The sequence below is a fragment of the Nelumbo lutea genome, chromosome 2, assembly GCF_056320005.1.
Source record: "Nelumbo lutea isolate HS-2025 chromosome 2, American lotus-T2T, whole genome shotgun sequence".
Lineage (NCBI taxonomy): Eukaryota > Viridiplantae > Streptophyta > Magnoliopsida > Proteales > Nelumbonaceae > Nelumbo > Nelumbo lutea.
This window is the reverse complement of record NC_142685.1, coordinates 72531891-72551865: the sequence shown is the minus strand read 5'-3', so window position 1 is coordinate 72551865 and position 19975 is coordinate 72531891. Positions and strand designations below refer to the sequence as shown.

The following is a 19975-nucleotide window of genomic DNA, read 5'->3' as shown; positions in this document are numbered from 1 at the left end:
CTGGGCTGACCTCAGTTAGGTCCATAAAGAGTGGAAAACTAGTTTTCTTATTTTTGTTTGATTAATGGAGCAATCAGGAAGTGAAATGAAAGAGATTCTGGTATCTGGGGTTGGTACGGTCGATTCCTTTTTGAGTGGAGTGATTACAATTAAATTAGATGGAGCCAATTATCTAGCTTGGGCATAGTCTATGTGGATATATGTTTGTAGTAGAAACCTGCAGAGACGGACCCTACCTATGAAAAATGGATGCAGGAGAACTACACAGTGATTGGGTGGTTAGTCAACTCTATGCAGCCCTACATAAGCCAACATTACCTCTGGATGACTTCTGCTAAGGAGATTTGGGACAGTGTTACTAAAACATATTCACAGAAGTTGAAGAGTGATGTGAACAATCTAAGACAAGGGGAGAAGAGTGCCAAGAGATTTATGTTATGGAAACAGTTGTATTAGAGAGCACCAATGATGTAGAGACATTTAAAAATTGGTAGAATGAAACAAGATGTTTGAGTTTCTTATAGGACTCAACCTTGAGTTTGACATTACTAAGTAGAATGTTCTGGCCAAGGGTGAAGTCACCCTTGCTCAAGCATACTCTATGGTGAGCAGTGAAGAGAGTAGGCAGCAAGTACAGTTACAAGGATCACCTTCAGAACACTTTGCAAATGTTGTGATAAAGTTGAAAGGGCCGATTGAGAAGAAGGAAGCGATATGTGAATATTTCAAGAACTTGAAGCATACTAAAGACACTTGTTGGGAACTCCATCCAGAACGTCTCCTGGAAAGGTTTTGGAACAACAGTAACAGCAATTTCAAGAAGAATGGTCAGACAGGGAAGCCTAAAAATGCAAATGTTGCTACAGTGCCTGAAGGCAGAAATAGAGAAAGTGAAGAAAAATCAGCTATGGAGCAGCTGGCAGTAGTAAAGGCAAAGTTTGAAAGCTATGGGAGGTTACTTAATCACTTGGAGACCACTACTGCAACACCCAACCCTTTTGGCAACACCCCGGCATCCGCTTTTGCTCACTCAGGTACTCATGCTTCTACAAGTCATGCTAATGTTTCAGGTAGCCATAAATTCCCTTGGATTATTAATTTAGTGCATCAAACCATATAATTAGTATATCTAATCTCTTTTGTTCATATAAGCTCTACTCTAGTAGAGAGAAGATAGCCCTTGTTGATGGGTCTCTTTCTCCCATCTCTAGCAAAGGAAATATCAAAGCCTCTAACACTCTTGTTTTATCCTCTGTTCTCCATGTCCCCAAGCTTAATATCAACCTGTTTTTTGTCATACTTGACTAAATCCATGAATTGTAGTATAACCTTCTTTCCTATTCATTGTGTTTTTCAGGAACTAAAATCTCAGATGATAATCGAGAGTAGCCATGAGGCGAATGGAATATATTTGTTGCACAGACCTAGTAGAAGTCTTGGACCACCTAATGGAGTTGCTTTGGAGTCAGTCTTGTCAGAGTCTATTGATCAAGTCATGTTATGTCATTTATTTTTTGGTCATTTATCTTTTTCTACTTTGAGTCATTTGTTTCTCGACATGTGTTAAGGAATATCTCTTTTTCTACTTTCCATATTGTGCACTTTGACGTGTGGGGTCATATCACTTACCTACTATTGGAGGTTAAAAATTATTCTCTTTATTGATGATTTCTCTCGTTATGCTTGGATTACCTCATGAGATCCCAGGATGAAGTACCAACTATTGTGCAAAAGTTTCATGAACTCATTCTTACCTAGTTTAACACTTGGATCAAAATATTCCAATCGGATAACGCTAAGGAATATTTTGAGAAGAACCTTTCATCCTACTTTGATGCTTGTGGAGTTATCCATCAGAGTTCTTTTTCCTAGACTCCACAATAGAATGAAGTGGCAGAAAGGAAGAATTGCCATGTGGTTGAAGTTGCTAGAAGCCTCCTTTTTGCATCTCATGTTCCTATAAAATTTTGGTTGGATGTTGTTCTTACTGCTACATAATTAACCGTATGCCTTCCTGGGTTCTGGGTTTCAAAACCCCTTTGAACCTTCTCTTTTTGGATGAGGATCTTTTCTCTCTTCCTCTTCGAGTTATTGGGTGCACCTGTTATGTGCATGTTCAGAACCATCAGAGACAAAAATTTGAGGCTAAGGCACACAAGTGTATCTCTCTAGGATATGCCTCAACAAAGAAGGGATATTGTTGTTTTGATTCGGTTCGTGGCACCTACTTTGTCTCCAGGGGTGTTACACTTGTTGAGTCTATTCCTTTCTTTGGTACTTCTCCTAAGGGGGAGTTTCCGAGGAGCCGTTTACTATGTCCTAGGTTATTCCTCTTCCAGTTCCTATTGAGTCTTTTGTGGTGTCATCTACTTCTATTACACCACCCACTGTATCTACTTCACATGTTCCTAATCCCCCTCCTCTTGCTCATCCTCCCATGTTTCCTTCACATCCTATTGTTTAAAGGTGGTACTAAAGACAGAGGCTTACGTATGGGCAAGATGTTTCCACTCTTTCAATAGAGCCTCCATCACTTCCCATCACTACTGAGGTCACATGTCAGCCTTCCTCTAACCAATTTGCTACCTTTCTAGACCTTGACCTTCCTATTGCCCTTCACAAAGGCAAGCGGAAGTGTACAACACATTGTATCTCCAAACACTTCTCCTACAATCTTCTTTCCCTAGTCTATTATTCTTTCCTTGCCCCCATTTCTACACATGTGATTCCAGGTCAGTATCGGAAGCCTTATCCAAACCAAAATGGAGGGGTGCTATGATGACTGAGCTAGATGCTTTGCATAAGAACCATACTTGGGATATTGTAGACTTGCCTGAGGGGAAGGAACCGGTTGGTTGTAGATGGGTGTCCACTATCAACTATCATTCTACTAGTACTGTTGAGAGGTTTAAGGCTCGATTGGTTGCTAAAGGCTACACTCAAATGTATGGTATTGATTACCTTGAGTCCTTTTCTCCTGTGGCTAAAATGACCATCAATTTGATGTTAAAAATGCCTTTTTGAATGGAGACCTACATGAGGAGGTCTATGTCTTTACCTCCAAGAGTGTATGGTAAGGAAATGCAAGGGAAGGTTTGTAAATTGAAGTCCCTTTATGGTCTCAAATAGTCTCCTAGAGCTTAGTTTGAGAGATTTAGAGATGCCCTTGTTTCTTTTGGTTACACACAGACTTAATTTGATCATACTTTACTTGTGAAGAGAAGTAATTCCTTGGTTAACTTTTTGATTGTTTATGTTGATGACATTGTGGTTACTAGTAATGACACCCAAGAAGTGGTTAATCTCAAAAGGTTTCTTAACACTGAGTTTGAGGTCAAAGATTTGGGGGATCTCAGATATTTCTTGGGAATTGAAGTTGTTAGATCTATGGACTGGAAAACATGGTGCTAAACCGGCCTCCACCTCTATAGACTTAAACCACAAGCTTTCTTTTATTGATTGTGAATTGTTATTTGATAAGGGAGTGTCCAAAGACTGCTTGGGAAGTTGTTATATCTTTGAATGACTCGGCTAGATATTTCCTAGGCAGTCAGTTTATGCATTCTCCTAGAGATACACATTTAGCAGTTGCAAAAAGAGTTTTATGTTACTTGAAAGGCACTTCGGGGAAAAGTATCCTATTTGCCAAGAATGAATGTCAATAGACCTAGAGCAGAATACAAAATTCTGGGGATGAAGAAATGGATGGTTCGAACTTACCCCAAGGGTCCTTTATATAGAAAGTGAAATTACAGAAATTATAGAGAGGCCCTTGTAGGGCAACACAATTTAGAGAATTAACAAAGAGACCCTTGCAGGGCTGAATTGAAAATAATAATAAATAAGAAAACAATACAATAAGGACTACAATAAAATGGTACATCAGGGAGTTTCTTCACACTCCCCCTCAAACTGATGTAGAGGCATGAGCATCAGTTTGCTTACTAGAAATAAATGTCTGGATCTCGTCATGGCCTTTGTGAAGATGTTAGCAACTTGCATATCAGAGGCAACATGAGGGAGAGATAGAGTTTGCAAGAAATAGATCACGGATAAAGTGGTAGTCCACATCAATATGCTTTGTCCTTTCATGAAAGACAAGATTAGAAGCAATCTTAATAGCACTAGTATTATCTGCATACAAAGGAATGGGCGTAGGAGAAGAATGTCCTAACTCCTACATAAAGATTGAAGCCAAACAACTTTGGTACAAACATATGACATTGCCCTGTACTCTGCTTCCGTAGAGGACTTGGAAATAGTCTATTGTTTCTTTCACTTCCATGATATTAGAAAATCACCCATGAAGACACACCACCTGGTAGTGGAGCACCATGTGTCAGGGCATCCAGCCCAATCTGCATCAGCATAGGCCTTTAGTTGTTGAGAAGAAGATGAAGAGAAGAAAAGACCTTGTAATAAAGAACCTCAAATATAGCGAATGATTCGATGCACCGAAGTCAAATAAGGTTGATGAGGTGTAGAGACAAACTTACAAACAACTTGAACTGAATGTGAGATGTCAGGACAAGTCATGGTCAGATAGATGAGAGACCCTACAAGTTGCCGATAGAGGGAAGCATCAGGAAGCAGTGAGCCTTCTGATTTGGATAATTTGACATTCAGCTCCAAGGGAGTATCAACCTGTTTATTATCACTGAGGTTGGTCAACTTAACAAGACCAAAGGCATACTTGTGTTGGCAAACAAAATAACCTCGGGACCTTTGTTGGACTTCAAATCCCAAGAAATAGTTAAGAGGGCCAAGATCCTTCATGTGGAAGGAACTATGGAGAATAGACTTGAGGTCCTAGATTCCTTCTATATCATCTCCAGTCAATAGTATGTCATCCACATACAGTAAAAGGATGGTAAGGTCCTAGGGTCTTTTCCTAACAAAGAGAGAGTAGTCCGATGCGCTTTGGCTATATCTGGCTTGCACAACAACATCTCTGAATTTTTCAAACCAATCTTGAGGGGCTTGCTTGAGCCCATAGAGGGACTTCTTTAGTCGACAAATGAGGGAGGCATCACTACAGTACCCTGGAGGAGGTTTCATATATACTGTTTCCTTTAGATGCTCATGTAAAAAGGCATCTTTCACATCCAATTGAAAGATTGTCCAAGAGTGAGCAGTAGAGAGGGCTAAAAGAACACGGGTTGTAGTAATCTTGGCTACTGGAGCGAAAGTCTCTTCATAGTCAATGCCATACTCCTGCTTATATCCTTGTGCTACAAGCCTGGCTTTGTAACGGTCCAGAGACCTCTCAGATTTCAGCACGATTGAATAGACCCATTTGCTCCCAATATTAGAGCCATATGAAGGTGTTGGGACAAGGTCCTAGGTGTCATTCTCACACAAAGCTTGAATCTCTGCATCCATGGCTTCTTGCCATTGAAGGCTGCTACTAGCCTGCTGGTAAGAATGGGAAATATCTGTAAAGGTCAAAACAGCGAAGAAGGAGCTATGGTTTGAAGGAAAACCATAGTGGTCAGGTGGTCTACAGATACGAGCAGAACGACGTAAAGGAACATGAGGAATAATTGAGGAAGTTCCTTCTCAGTAGTGGATGATGGAGAATCATGTTATTCAAAATCATGCAAAATTGAAATATAGGGTGTAGATAGCTTGGAAATTCCTAAAAAAAAGGAGATATGCTCAAGAAAAATCACATTTCGAGAGATACAAATTCTACATGCTAAGGGATCGTAACTGTTAGCGTAGGGGTATTTCTGTCTTTATACCTTGATTGATGTTGTTGATCTGTAATGTTGTGTTGAAACATGTGCTCTTAACTTAAGTAAGGGCACATAGGTCTTTTCAGTTATGTTTTAATAATAATATAAATACTTACTGGCCGACTTGGAGAAGTCAAGTTGACTCTTTCAGTTCGAACCAGAATTCTCTCCTCTCTTTCTCTCTTTCTTTATCACTTTTTCTTCTTCTACATAACTGAACTCAGTCAGGCCGAACTCAGTCAGGCCGAACTCTAAGGCAGACCTGAATTATAACTCTAAGGCACACATGACAGACTGAGGTGAAAGCTTTGAACATTCACGAAGAGAAAGATGAACAAAGCATAGATACCCAAAGACATAAAGATGGGAAAGATCTGGGGGGATCCAAACACCTTTTGATGAGGAAAAATGTTAGCAAGCACAAATGATGGGATACAATTGATCAGTTATACTGCAATGCTAGTGGCCTCAACCCAGAATGTGGGAGGCGCATGTAATTCTTGTAGGAGAGTCCTTAAAACACTGAGAATGTGGCCATTCTTTCTTTCTGCCACACCATTTTGCTAAGGAGTGTCTGGGCAGCATCGTTGGACATGCATAACATGATGTTTTAGGTAAGCCAAAAAATCTCCGTCACTGTATTCTCCCCTTGAGTCTAAGCATAAGATTTGCACATTCACTTGGAAACGAACTCAAACCATGTTATGAAACAACCTAAAGGTTGGACAAACTTCTGATTTGTGTTTGAGAAAGTAGATCCAAGTGTACATGGTACAATCATCAATAAATAGCACAAAATACTTGTATCCCATCCGAGAAACAACAGAAGAAGTTCAAACATCACTATGAATAATTTCAAAAGGCGAAGTAGCATGTTCAGCTCAGTGAGTGAATGGTAAAATATGACTCTTACTCAAACAACAAGAAACACAAGATGTATCAAAGGATTTCATAGAAGGAATTTTAGTTTTAATAAAACTAGACTCAAACAAGTATTTAGGTTTATCAGAATTTGGGTGGCCCAAGTGTTTATGCCATAAATCCCAAGCATAGTTTCTTTGATCAAAACAGGACTCAATGTAGAAGAGCTCAAAAAAGCAGAGGGTGATGCTGATGGAGATTTCTCAAACTCTAATGCAAACAAGTGGCCCATCCTACGCTCCCTCCCTTTCACCTTCCCAATGCACTGATCCCGAATCAAACAACCATCAGAAGAAAAGGTTAGAATATGACCTTCATCAACTAATTGACCAACTGAAATAAGGTTGGCAATAAGTTTAGGAATAAGGAAGGTTTTAGCAAGGGACAAGGAATTTGAGGGAGAAAGTTTGATACACAAGTCATCACTCCCAATAATGTCAAGTTTCTCACCATTAGTAGTGACAATGTGTCTATGGTTGGTTTCAGACAAATTTGTTTGAAGGTTCAAGATAGGCTCTAGTCATATGATTTGTAGCACCGGAATCAATTATCCAAACAGGAGAAGAGCAATAACCGGAGAACTCACTAGATAGGCTGATAGCAAAAAAGGAAGATGAGATGGAAGAAGATACTAGTTGTTGTATCTCTTCTTTATTCATGGAAGCAGAGGATTCTCCCTTGGCAATAGGGGTACTGGACACTCGTCCCTCAGACGCTTGATAAGCTCGTGGCTGATTATTCTTCATGGGTTCCTTGGGTGGATGAATTGGGCAATATGGAATGATATGTCCATGTCGTTTGCAATATGTGCAGACATTCTTCTTTTTGCAATTAGAGGCTATATGTCCATATCCTTTACACTCATAGCATTGAGTTTTAGAAGAGTCCTTTCCACTAGATTTCTTATTCCCTCGTGCAAGAAAAACAATATCAACTCCTGAATCAGAATGTTTCCCTTCTACATTTGCAGCAGTTAGAAGTCTAGTTTCTTCCTTCAACAACCCTCCCATCACAGAGTCTAAGTATAGAAGAATTCCTCTACTCAAAATATTTGACCTGATTATTTCATACTCGGGTCTCAACCTCATGAGAAATTGGTTAACTTTCCTATTTTCAAAATACTTCTGCAAATACTTGACACATTCAACGGGATCAGAGGGTTCAGTATGAACAAGTTCATAGTCAGCCCAAAGATCAATAAAGCCTGAATAGTATTCTTGTATCTTTTTGTCCCCCTGACAATAAGCAAAGATTTCAGATTCAATCTGGTATTGCCATGACATATTGGACTGACGATAAACCTTTTTCAAGTAGGCATACATCTTGTAGGCAGTCCTCAGTTTTCTCATAGGAACACTAATGTGAGGCACAATGGAGCTCAAAATCCAGGAGACTAACTTTTCGTTGTCAAGCTTCCATTGTATATAGGCTTTACCATCAGCCTCATCCTCATCAGGTTTACTTACAGTCCCATTCAAGAAACCTTCAAGTCCCTTTCCCTCCACATAGAAATCACAATGGAACTTCCACATATTGTAGTTAGTTCCATCAAATTTTACAGGGAGAAAATCAACCTTTTCAGCCATCATAAACGAGCAAAAAAACAACCCAGAATAGCAGTACTGATGTTGGAAAAGTACTCAAATCAGCAATGAACAAGGCAGAAAAAATTATTTCAGCTGAACACAGTATTCTTTAGAAAAGTAAAATGAGGGCTGAGGCATGAAAAACAGACAAATCCAAGGCAACTTCAGCAGGAAACTTTAGAGAAGAATGAAAAATCCTCCAATAGCACCATGAAAAATCCTCCCTGGAATATTTCATATTGCTATCTAGCAAAATGTAGAGATTGCAAAGCATGCTTCCCCATTAACATTCAGATCAATACCATGAAGTCCATTTAATATCAATATTCAATAAGCACACTTCTCATAAGCTTTAACTACATTCCATGCTTGTTTTTGATGTATTGGTAATTTCTATTAATATTAAGCTTCATTTGAGGACATGCAACATAAGATATGCGTGGCTTTTGTTGTAGCAGGCATCTAATAATAGAAAACATGCTGTGATTATAGGCGAAGTAGTTGGTGCATCTTCTATTCCCGTTGGACATGGTGCAAGTACACTGAACAAGGTATCCTCAGTAAGAATGCTGCATCAATCATCTGATGTTCCAAAGCTTGTTTCATATCCTTTAAGGAAAAAAGTGAGTTAATTCCTTCTGCTGTGCTTGAATTCTTCTTTAGCATATGTTTGCATGCTAAAAATGTGAATATCTTGGTTCCAGCACACACCTGTTCATCTATTCTCTATTTTGTTAATTGGTTTTGTATTTTAGGGTCAAATAAACACCGATGAAGCAATGCATGGTTGTGGATTTTTGGTAATTTCTACAACTTATTTTGAAAGAAAATCACTTACAAATTTTCAAAGGGAGGCAGAAAGTGCAACTGAAAAAGATAGAGATGCAGGTTTCTGGGTGGGCCTTGGACCAAAGGGTCCATGGGCAAGCATTCGATCATTGCTTCCACTCTCTGTTGTTCCTAAAACATTGAAAGAAAACATCTTTTCCTTGGAAGTTGTCATGAAGAATGGCAAGAAACATGCAATTTTCCGTGGCCTTTCAAGAGTCATAAATGATTCAGATATTAAATTAGATCTGTCTCTATGCCCTGAGTCTACACTTCATAGCCATATTCTCTCATCTTCAAAATCAAACTGCTGTAGCAACGTTGTAGAAGAAGTCTTTGAGAATCAACGGTATCAACCAATTTCCGGTTGGAGTAGCAAGTGGCTTTGTGGTAATGATCCAGGACCCTGGAGCACCAGGGACTTCTCATACTCATCTAAGGTGAGACTATTTATAGATTTATATCCATATTGACTCATGGTTTAAATATCATATTTGAACATATTGTGACATATTACAAATTGATTTTCGAAATCATTTTTTGAAGGACTTTTTTGAGCCTCGCATCCCTCCTGGATGGCAATGGACATCTTCCTGGACTATTGATAGGTCTCAGTGTGTAGATATTGAAGGTTGGACATATGCACCTGACTATCAGAGCTTAAAGTGGCCTCCAACTTCTTCCAAATCATGCACAAAATCACCTCTAGATTTTGTGCGCTGTAGGCGTCGGATCCGTACAAGGCAACAACAAAGTGAGGAAAGCACTAATAGCATGAATAACTTTGCTTATGTTGTTAGTCCAGGATCATCAGTTGCATTACCTTGGAGTAGTACAGCAAGGGATTCTGACCTTTGCTTGCAAGTTCGCCCTTTTGTTGAATATACTCAATCCCCATACTCCTGGGGTTTTGCAGCTACTTTTGGTTCTGGCAATGGTCATGGAAATGATCAACCCCTAATTGATTATAGTTCACTCTCTAGACAAGTGCAGCCAGGAAATACATTGCCAGTTTTTACTTTTAAGTTGAACCAGATTGAGAAAAAAGATGTTCTCTTATATTGTTGCCCCAGTGAATGTAGTAAAAACTATTTTTGGCTTAGTGTTGGAACAGATGCCTCAGTTCTGCAAACCGAACTAAATACACCTGTTTATGATTGGAAAATATCGATCAATTCCCCTCTGAAGTTGGAGAATAGACTTCCTAGTCCTGCAGAATTTACCATCTGGGAGAGAACAAAAGAAGGGAATAGTGTTTTGCGGCAACATGGAATTATTTCACCCCGCAAGAGTGTACATATTTATTCAGTAGATATACGGAAACCTATTTATCTTAAATTATTTGTCCAAGAGGGTTGGGTTTTGGAAAAGGTAATTAAAACTTTTATCTTAAGTGCACAAGTGGTTGCTCTTATTGCATGTTCTGAACATGGTTCCTACTTCATGTATCTTATATCTTTGTTTTACTGCAGGATCTCATTCTGCTTCTGGATCTTTCATCTTATGATCATATTACATCTTTTTGGATGATTCACCCACAAAGTAAAAGGTTCATTTTTTAACTAATTTCTCTTTCTTGTTCTGAAAGCATGCTATCTTCCTCATGATGTTGAATTTAAATATAAGAGGAAACTAAGACGTTAAATTATTCTCTGTATATCGTGATTTATTTGATTCATTGTAATATTGAAATCCCATTGCTTATATTTATTGATCTCTCTTCCAACACATGTCCACCGATAGAAATTGTAACGGCTTTCAGAAGTTTCAAAAATAATCTTCCTCTATGTTTCTGTTCTATTGTGGCCTGACTCGTTATCTTTATACTTCTTGTACCTATCTATTGTACTATTTTCTGTCCATTGATTGTTTAGCAAGCATGAATTATAATTAACGATTAATATTTAGGATATGGAAAATAGGTTTTTTAGTGTAGTGAATGTGTTGGCTAGTTGAAAAACTAGTTCATGTATTATTAAACGCATAGCACACAGGAGGTAGGAGCGGTGGTTGGCTGGATGAGGGTATGGAGGTTAGATTCCATCTGTGTATTGTTGTTATATTAGAGAGGCTAGATCATTAGTGGCTACAGAGAACACCTAACTCTACTAGGTTTGGAGATTGGTAAATGATCTAGTTGACTCTTTGTCGAGGTATGGGTAAGAAGGAATAGTATGGGTATGCCCTACCAGATTAGCTTTCTTCTGTATTTTAGGTGCATGGGAAGTGTAATTGTCAAAGATAACCTTGGACAGAGGAGAGAAAAGAAGGGAGAACGTAAGAATTGGAAGAATACTGTAGTTTTCTTTTCTGTATTTTAGGTGCTTGGGGAGTGTAATCTGTATAACCCAGGGGAAAGAAGAGAAAAGAAGAGAGAATGAATTGGAAGAATGGCCTCATAGGGTCAGTGGCAACTCCCACTGTTCCCTTTTATATTAATAAAAGTAAATATTATAGAGAGGTCCTTAATGTAGGAGAATTATAGGAAACCTGTTGTGCCAAAAACACTACAAGAAACCCCTCCATGAAACAACATTGCCTCCAACTAAGGCACAATAACCAGATGTACATCTTCTATCATCAACATGTTCATGAGAAGAAAATGAAGAAGGAAAATAAAATTCAAAACATATAGGGGATGAACCCTTACTTTTGCATCTCTTTTCTTCTCACCTCTTCATTTCTCACAAGGTAGTAGACATGATGTAAGTCGGGCATCTCATCTCTTCCCAGAATTTGGGACCTTATGTTCTCATATATTGGATCTAGGCCAGCCAAAAATTTGAATGCTCTATCCTCTTCAACTTGTTTGTCATGTTTCTCCTTGTCTCTGGCATTCTCCCAGTCAATGATGAGGTGGTGATCTAGCTCTTCCCATAGTCCTTCTAATGTAGTAAAGTTTGTTGCAACACTCATATCTCTTTGCCTCAGGGCAGCAATGTCTTGATTCAGTCTATAGATTCGAGCATTATATTTTTTTCTGCCCATAGGTCTTAGACACCTTTTCCCATTTCTTGGGAGTTGTGGAGAAGTGTTGAACGGTCCTAGCTACCCTTGGAGTCATTGAAGCAAGTAGCTAGGACATGACTGTAGCATTCTCTCTTCTCCAAATAGCATATTCAGCACTCCCTATTTCGGGTTCTTTCTTCTGCCCGTCCAAGTAGCCGGTAAGATCCTGGGATGTGATAAAGAGCATGGCTGAAACAGACCATTCCCTAAAGTTGTATTCATCTAGCAACACATTTGTTATCTGTAGGCTGTGCAGATTTGGGTTCTCCAGATTAGGAGACCTCCCACTAGCCCTAACATCTCTAGAAGACACTTCCCCGGATATGGAAGACATCTTCTCCGACTTGCAAGAGTACCAAAAACTGTCACACAAGTTATATGAAACCACTTCAGACTTACGGAGCTTGCAGCACTGTAAACTCAGACTGGAGGGTCCGTATCAGGACTGAAATACCAAGCTCCACTCTGCTGTACTGCTCTAACTACTGCTGTTGCAAGCTGCCACCAAACTGTTGAAGCAACGAACTGAAACCCTTCTTCTGTGTTTAGCTACTGTTGCCGCAGCCTGGACCTTGCTGTTGTGGCTTCTACTACGCGCTAACCACTGCTATCGCAGGCTGAACCCTCACCCACGAACTCTTCTAGGACTACTGAGATCAGTCCTCTCTTCCAGATCTGTTCTACACAGATCTCACTTAGCTGAATGGCTACAACTTGCTGTGTGTGTCTCTTAGGGCATCAGCTACTGGGACTAACTCCCCTTGGGCCCTACAACCAAGGGAAACCCTAGATATAGGTTCTGCTGGGTTCTACGACCAGACCTAGGGTTTCTTTGCAGTACCAAGATAGAGAGAAAGGTGAGAGAGAGAGAGAGAGGTGCGAGGCAGCTGCTGTAACCAGGCGAGTTTTAGTGCTCTAATACCATGTTTGCTGAACTGAACCTGTCAAGTGAGCAGAGAAGAAGAAGAGGAAGAAAAGAGGAGAAAGGAAGAAATGTTTGAATGGGCATTTATATAATAACAGTACATAAAGTTACATGAAAGGACCAGGATGCCCCTGATTAGTGATGGGACACCCAGTCAAATAAGACGCTAAATAAAAATAGGCCCATTAACTAAAGACTTAATACCCAACCCAGACAAGAGGATAACAAAATATCAGCCGAACCAACATACAAGAATAACATATAAGTGCATACAAATGTGTATAAAAATGGCTTGTTCTATTTGTCATGTTCTGTCTTGCCCATGCTTTGTTCTTACCCACTTGCCCGTCTATCATATAGTTGATATTCTATTTTTTCCAAGGCACATGCATCATACAGGTAGTCATTCCTCACTACTGTATGTGGGTGCAAGAAACAAAACAGGAATGGCTTGCTCTTAAAACACCATTGGCTTATATCTCTGAACTGAACAGTTAGTAGTTATATTGGTATTGTTCTAGTTGCAGAGATCGTGCATCATAAGCATGGGAGTGTTGTTCTTGGGAGGGGCAGAACACGCCCATCAACCTTACTCTTGTCTCATTCGAATGGTTCTGACACTTGTAGTGTTAAGATTTTATGGAAAAATAATAAGGGTAAATTATAAGGACCCCCTGTACTATGGGACCAGTGACAATTAACCCCTGAACTTTTATTTGTGACAAAGGCCCTCCTGAACTTTCACTTTGCAATAAATACCCCTCTCTATTAGAGTTCTCTCAGTTAACTTCAAAAAAGATTCTCATTCAACTCTTTAAAATTTTTAAATCCCCAAACTACCCTTCTCTCATTTATTTGAACAATTTATGATTCGCTTGGTTTTCTAAGTATAATATTGAATTCCTCTCAGTTTCTCTAATAGATCCTTGCATATTTCTTGCTGGATTCAATATTCAAATGAAATGGTAGAGGTTTTTTTCTGATAGATATAAAATTTAAGGCTCTGTTTTGTTTCTCTTGGTTTATTGGAGAAAGGAGAGGATAATTTTCATATTTTAAGATGAAGAGAGACATTCATGCCAATGCAATGATTCTTGTTATTTTAGCTGGTTTCATTTGGAGAAAATGGAGGTATTTTTGGGTGAATTAGGGTTTAAGAGAAAAGGGCAAGGAAAAGAAAATAAGGAAAGTTCAGGTGGGTATTTATCACTAAGTGAAAGTTCAATGGGTCTTTGTAACCAATGAAAGTTCAGGGGGTAATTGTCACTAACCCCATTCTACAGGGGGGTCTTTGTAATTTACCCAAAAATTACTTTGGTGGGATTCAAACCCATGTCATATCGAACAAGCCATATAAAATTTTATTATGTTTTTATTCAAACCCATGTCATGTACATATATATATATGTACCCCTATGACACCTAGTCACCTACCTGCATCACCTCTGCCCTTAGCCTACTAAAACCTTGGTCTCAGCATTAGCATGCATGTGTTTTTATTGTAGTATAGTACAACAATGTTTCTACCACAGAAAAGGGTGATCATTCATTATGAATAATTATGTTTCACTTCTCAATATCATGTTATATATAAAATACCAGCCATTTTATGACTGACTCTGTTTATAGAATTAAGCATGATAATGGATATCTTTTGTTTATGGAATTCTAAAGTGATACTAATACTATTTGATTTACTCTCCATGATCATCATTGTGCAGGAGACTATGTGTGAGCATTGAACGTGACATGGGAGGAACCAATGATGCACCAAAAACGATCAGGTTTTTTGTTCCATATTGGCTCAGTAATGATTCATCTTTGCCGTTATCATACCGGGTGGTGGAAATTGAAGCTGGGGACAGTTTTGAGAGTAATTCCCTTCGATTCTGCAGAGCAGTTAGATCTGCAAAACTCTTGAAAAATTCTGCAAGTTCAAATGATGGGAGATTCACTGGAGCAAGAAAAAACACTCAAGTGCTAGAGGTAATTGAGGATTCAAGTCAAGCCACCATCATGTTATCTCCACAAGATTATGCAGGCCGAACTGGAGCTTTCCAATTTCAATCTCGAAATGACACATATTTATCCCCTCGCGTGGGAATTGCTGTTGCCATTCGCCATTCTGAATATTACAGTCCTGGAATATCATTTCTTGAACTGGAAAACAAGGTGAAAAGACCTTTGAATTTATCATCATTTCCCCTTGCTATTACTTGTTATTGTAATATTCAATGTCTTTTGAATATGTTAAACCTATGGAAATTTAATTTTCTTTGTAGGAGAGAGTTTATGTCAAGGCATTTGCTTCAGCTGGATCATATTACAACCTTTCAGCATTACTTAACATGACATCAGGCAGAACAAAGGTTAGAATGTTTTCCTTACTAGTTATCATGTTTAATCTCTAGTCATTTGGGACTTTGCAGATGTCATAATCTTGTAAATATGATACCAATCATGCCCATAGTTAGTAAATATGCATATGACATAAGTATTGTGGAAAGTGCATCTCTAGTTCAACTTCAAGAATAAAGTGAATGTAAAAGTTTGGTTAAGTATATGTTGCAGTCATTTGAGGATGGATAATCCACAATTTCTGCATATAAAAAAGCTTATTAAAAGTTCAAGTTTTCCTACCTATTTCAAATATAATATTGCATATTATACATATATTTCTCAGTGATGTTTGTACCCTACCCTTATTCTATCAGTTCTAGTCGAAGAGAACAAGAATAGATGTGTGGATGGACAGTTCTATCCTTACAAGAATAGATAAGTACAATAGTGTACAAGGAAGCATACAAAAAGGCTAAATAAAGGTAAATTTACGATATTAGCCCTCATCCTCGCTAGACTCATCCTCAAACTGATGCTTAGGCAAGAGAATTAGTTTGTCCACAAGGAAATTGTGTCTAGTGCAAGTCATAGACTTGGTGAAGAGATCGGCCAATTGAAGATTGGATGGCACATGAGGAAGTGTAATGTGGCTAGTAATGAGAAGATCTCAAAAGAAATGACAATTCACCTCTATGTGCTTAGTCTGTTTATGAAAGACTGGATCTGAGGTCATCTTGATTGCACTCATGTTGTCAGCAAATAAAGGAATGAGAGTTGAGTGATCAATGGCCAAATCATGAAGAAGGGCTTTAAACATACAAGCTCATTGCAAACAGAGGACATGGCACAGTATTCAGCTTCAGTAGATGATTTGGAGACTGTTTATTGCTTCTTGCACTTCCAAGAGATGAGGAAAACACCATTTAGGAGTTGATACAATGGTTGACTACCTGCATAGCTTAGGATATGTCTGGCCGAGTCATGGTGAGGTAAATAAGGCTTCCAACAAGATGACGATATAATGTAGCATCAGGAAGGAGTTGTACATCATCCTTATTGAGCTTTAGATTGAGTTCCAATGGGGTATCAACTTGCTTTAAGTCAGAGAAAATGGCAATCTTAATCAAGTTACTAGCATACTTGTGCTGATTAGAAAAATATCCTCAAACACTTTAGGTGATCTCAAAGCCAAGAAAGTATGTTACTGGACCAAGATCCTTCATTTTGAAGAATTGACTAACAAGCTGCTTCAATTGAGTGATCCCTTACAAGTCATCGCCAGTAATAAGTATATCATCAGCATACACTAACAGAAGAGTCACTCCTTGGGGATGAGAATAAAGAGGGAATAATTTGAAGAGCTCTGCTGAAATCCTTCTTCAATAATAACCCCTCTAAATTTCTTAAACCAAGCTCGTGGAGCTTGTTTGAACCCATACAAAGACTTCTTATTTCTATAGACTAAAGTTGGATCATCATAGTAGCGCGGAGGAAGTTTCATATACACTGTCTCATGAAGATGCCCATGAAGAAAGGCATTCTTTACATCCATTTGATGAACAATCCATTTCTTAATAGTAGTGATGGCAAGAATAAACCCAATAGTAGCCATCTTAGCCACAGGTGCAAATGTCTCCTCATAGTCAATTCAATGTTCCTATTTGTACCCTTGAGCAAGAAGACGAACATTATATCTCTCCAAACTATCATTATAATTTAACTTGATTTTGTACACCCAACGACTACCAATAATGGAGGCATCTATTAGAGGAGAAACAAGCTCCCAAGTATCATTTTCCGATAAGTCCTGAGTTTCCTGCTAAGTCAGAACGTAGAATACGAATGGTGGCATTATGTTGGGTCATTACCATGGTGTGGAAGTTTTGAAAGGTGGAAAGAGCTTCTGGTTTCTTTCGGAGAAAATAAACCTAGGTATATCTGGAGCAATCATCAATAAATAAAACAAAATATTTGTATCCAAGTCTAGATATAATAGGAGACAGCCAATCGTCACTATGTATTACTTGAAAAGGAATAGTAGCATGCATAGAAGAAGATGGAGAAGGAAAAATGACTTTTACTAAGACCACAAGTTATGAAAGACTTGCAGATATTCTTAAAAACAGAAATAATAGTAGGTAAGCAACAAGAAGAAAATAAATGATCCAAGTTCTTAGCATGTGTGTGGCCTAAACGTCTATGCCATAAATGTCACACATTATTACAACAAGAATGTAAAACATCATTTAGTAGTAGAAAGAAGACAAGAAGTCAGGGACGAAGATATCTTCTCAAGCTTAAGAACAAACAGCCTCCCAAGTCTAGGCCCCTTCCCCTTCACTTTGTAATGCGTTGGTCTTGTGTAACACAACCATCACAAGAAAACAAAACCATGTTACCATCATCAACAAGTTGACCCACTAAAATAAGGTCGGTCGTCAATAAAGACGGTTTTTTGGAGGTGGAAGGAATATGATTGGGATGTAGAAAGAAATAAATCATCACAACCAGCAATTTTTTATGACTCACCACTAACAGTAATAATCTGGTCATTAGGAGTCTGACCAAAGGAAGCCCTAGTCATATCATTTGAGGCCCTCAAATCTATAATCCAAATATGGCTAGGAGAGAAACAAGTGGTAGAAGACTTACTAGACAAGCTGGTAATAATGTGGCCTTGTTGTTTGCAGTAGGCACAAAAATTCCTTTTCTTATAGTGAGAGGCTACATGTCCGAACTCCTTGCACTCATAGCACAAAATCTTGGAAAAGTCCTTTTTCCCTTTTGCCTTAGTGGCTAGAAACACTATATCATGCCATTGTTCTTTCTTGTTGTCAAGGGAGGATTCTGTGTATAGTCTAGTTTCCTCCCTTAACAGTTCTCCTAATATGGTGTCCAAATCAGGCACACTTTACCTACTAAGTATACTGTATGTTGGACCTTATCAACTCTAATCGGGTCTAAGATGCATAAGAAAATGCATAATCTTCCTTTGATTGAAATGCTTTTTCATAGTTTTCACACAACAATTAGTAGTTGTGGCCCCAAGATGAACAAGCTCATATTTTGTCCACAGATTAACAAAAGTAGCATAATATTCCTATATTTTTCTCTCCCCCTGGGTGTATATGAATATGTCCATTTCAATCTGATATTGTCTAGACATTTGACTGTTGATACACCTTCTCAAGGTAGTCATACATCTCCTTAGCAGTTTTCAGGCCTCTCATAGGAATGGGTACATCAAGAGTAACTGAACTCAATATCCAAGAAATTATTTGGCCATTATTGATTTTCTACTATTTCATCCCTTTAGCATTTGTAATATTAGGGATGGTTGTGGTACCATCCAGATAACCTCACATACCCTTCCCTTTAACAAAAAAGTTGGAAATGGAATTCCCACATAGCACAGTTTGTTCCATCAAACTTCACAGAGATGATGTCACTCCTTTTAGATCCCATATTCAGACAAGAAACCGAAAAGACAATATAAAAGTTGATAATAATCACCAAAGGCCAAGAAGAATACCTTAGGGAGAAGTTAGATAATCACTGGAAACCACTGAAACCCTTAGGATGAGCAAGCAAAGTCCGAAATTTCAAGTCTTAACGAATGACAGTCCAAAAAAGGAAACTGTAAGCAGTGTTTGCTGAAATACAGCAGTAGAAGAAGAAGAAAAAGAGAAGAAAAGAAGCTTGTGAATGGGCGGCAATGTGTTCTCAGCCGGCCCTAGAAGCTATTATATATATTAACAATAAGATATTATAGGAATAGACTAGAATGCCCCTGATTAGTGATGGGACACATAGGCATAATAAAATAAAACAGGTTTAGGCCCAAAACAGACTATAGAACTGAAACACAAAAGATGAATAAGCCTACCAACACTTAACCACTCGATCCAACACTCCCCCTCAAGCTAAAGCATGGATGTCAATCATGTTTATCTTGCCAAGTAAGCCTAGGAACTTCATTGAAGACAGTCCTTTTGTCAAAACATCAGCAATCTACATCTCAAAGGGTGTATAAGGAATGCAAAGTTCACCCAAGACAATTCTCTCTCTTACAAAGTGTTGGTCAATCTCAATATGATTAGTCCTATCATGTTGTATTGGGTTATTTGCAATGTTGATGGCAGCCTTGTTGTCACAATACAACTTTAGAGGACCATCAACCTTCACCCTAAGCATACCAAGGAGGGTCCTAAGCCACGATAGTTCTGCAATACCATGTGCCATAGCCCGATATTCAGCTTTTGCACTTGATCTTGCAACCACATTTTGCTTTTTACTTCTCTAAGTAAACAAATTCCCTCCAACAAGTGTGCAATATTAGGAAGTAGACTTCCTATCTCCAATTGATCCAACCCAATTTGCATCAGTATATGCCTCAATTTTAAATTTATTGTGCTTTTTGAAAAAAAAATCATTTCTTTGGACGTGTCTTTAAATACCTAAGGATCCTTTCAACTGCTTTCATATGAGGAATCTTGGGAGAGTGCATGAACTGGCTAACAACATGCACTACATAAGCTATATCAGGTCGAGCAAGAGATAGATATATCAATTTTCCCACCAGCTTTTGGTATCTTTCTTTATCAAGGTAGTCCTCCCCAACCGATTCC

General features: G+C 38.6%; 1 protein-coding gene across 3 annotated transcripts in view; it reads left to right on the top strand.

Moving 5' to 3' along the window:
- The window catches only part of LOC148871496 (uncharacterized), a 181046-nt gene that overhangs the window by 134760 nt on the left and 26311 nt on the right, over positions 1-19975 (top strand). For all 3 annotated transcript variants that reach the window (XR_016106452.1, XM_088967218.1, XM_088967219.1), the window contains exons 47-52: positions 8738-8868; positions 9001-9513; positions 9620-10444; positions 10546-10622; positions 14729-15179; positions 15290-15376. Coding sequence is in view for 2 of the 3 variants with exons in the window: in XM_088967218.1 (XP_088823344.1) it covers positions 8738-8868; positions 9001-9513; positions 9620-10444; positions 10546-10622; positions 14729-15179; positions 15290-15376 (2084 nt within the window). In the remaining variant the exon portion in view is untranslated. The remainder of the gene's footprint in view (positions 1-8737; positions 8869-9000; positions 9514-9619; positions 10445-10545; positions 10623-14728; positions 15180-15289; positions 15377-19975) is intronic.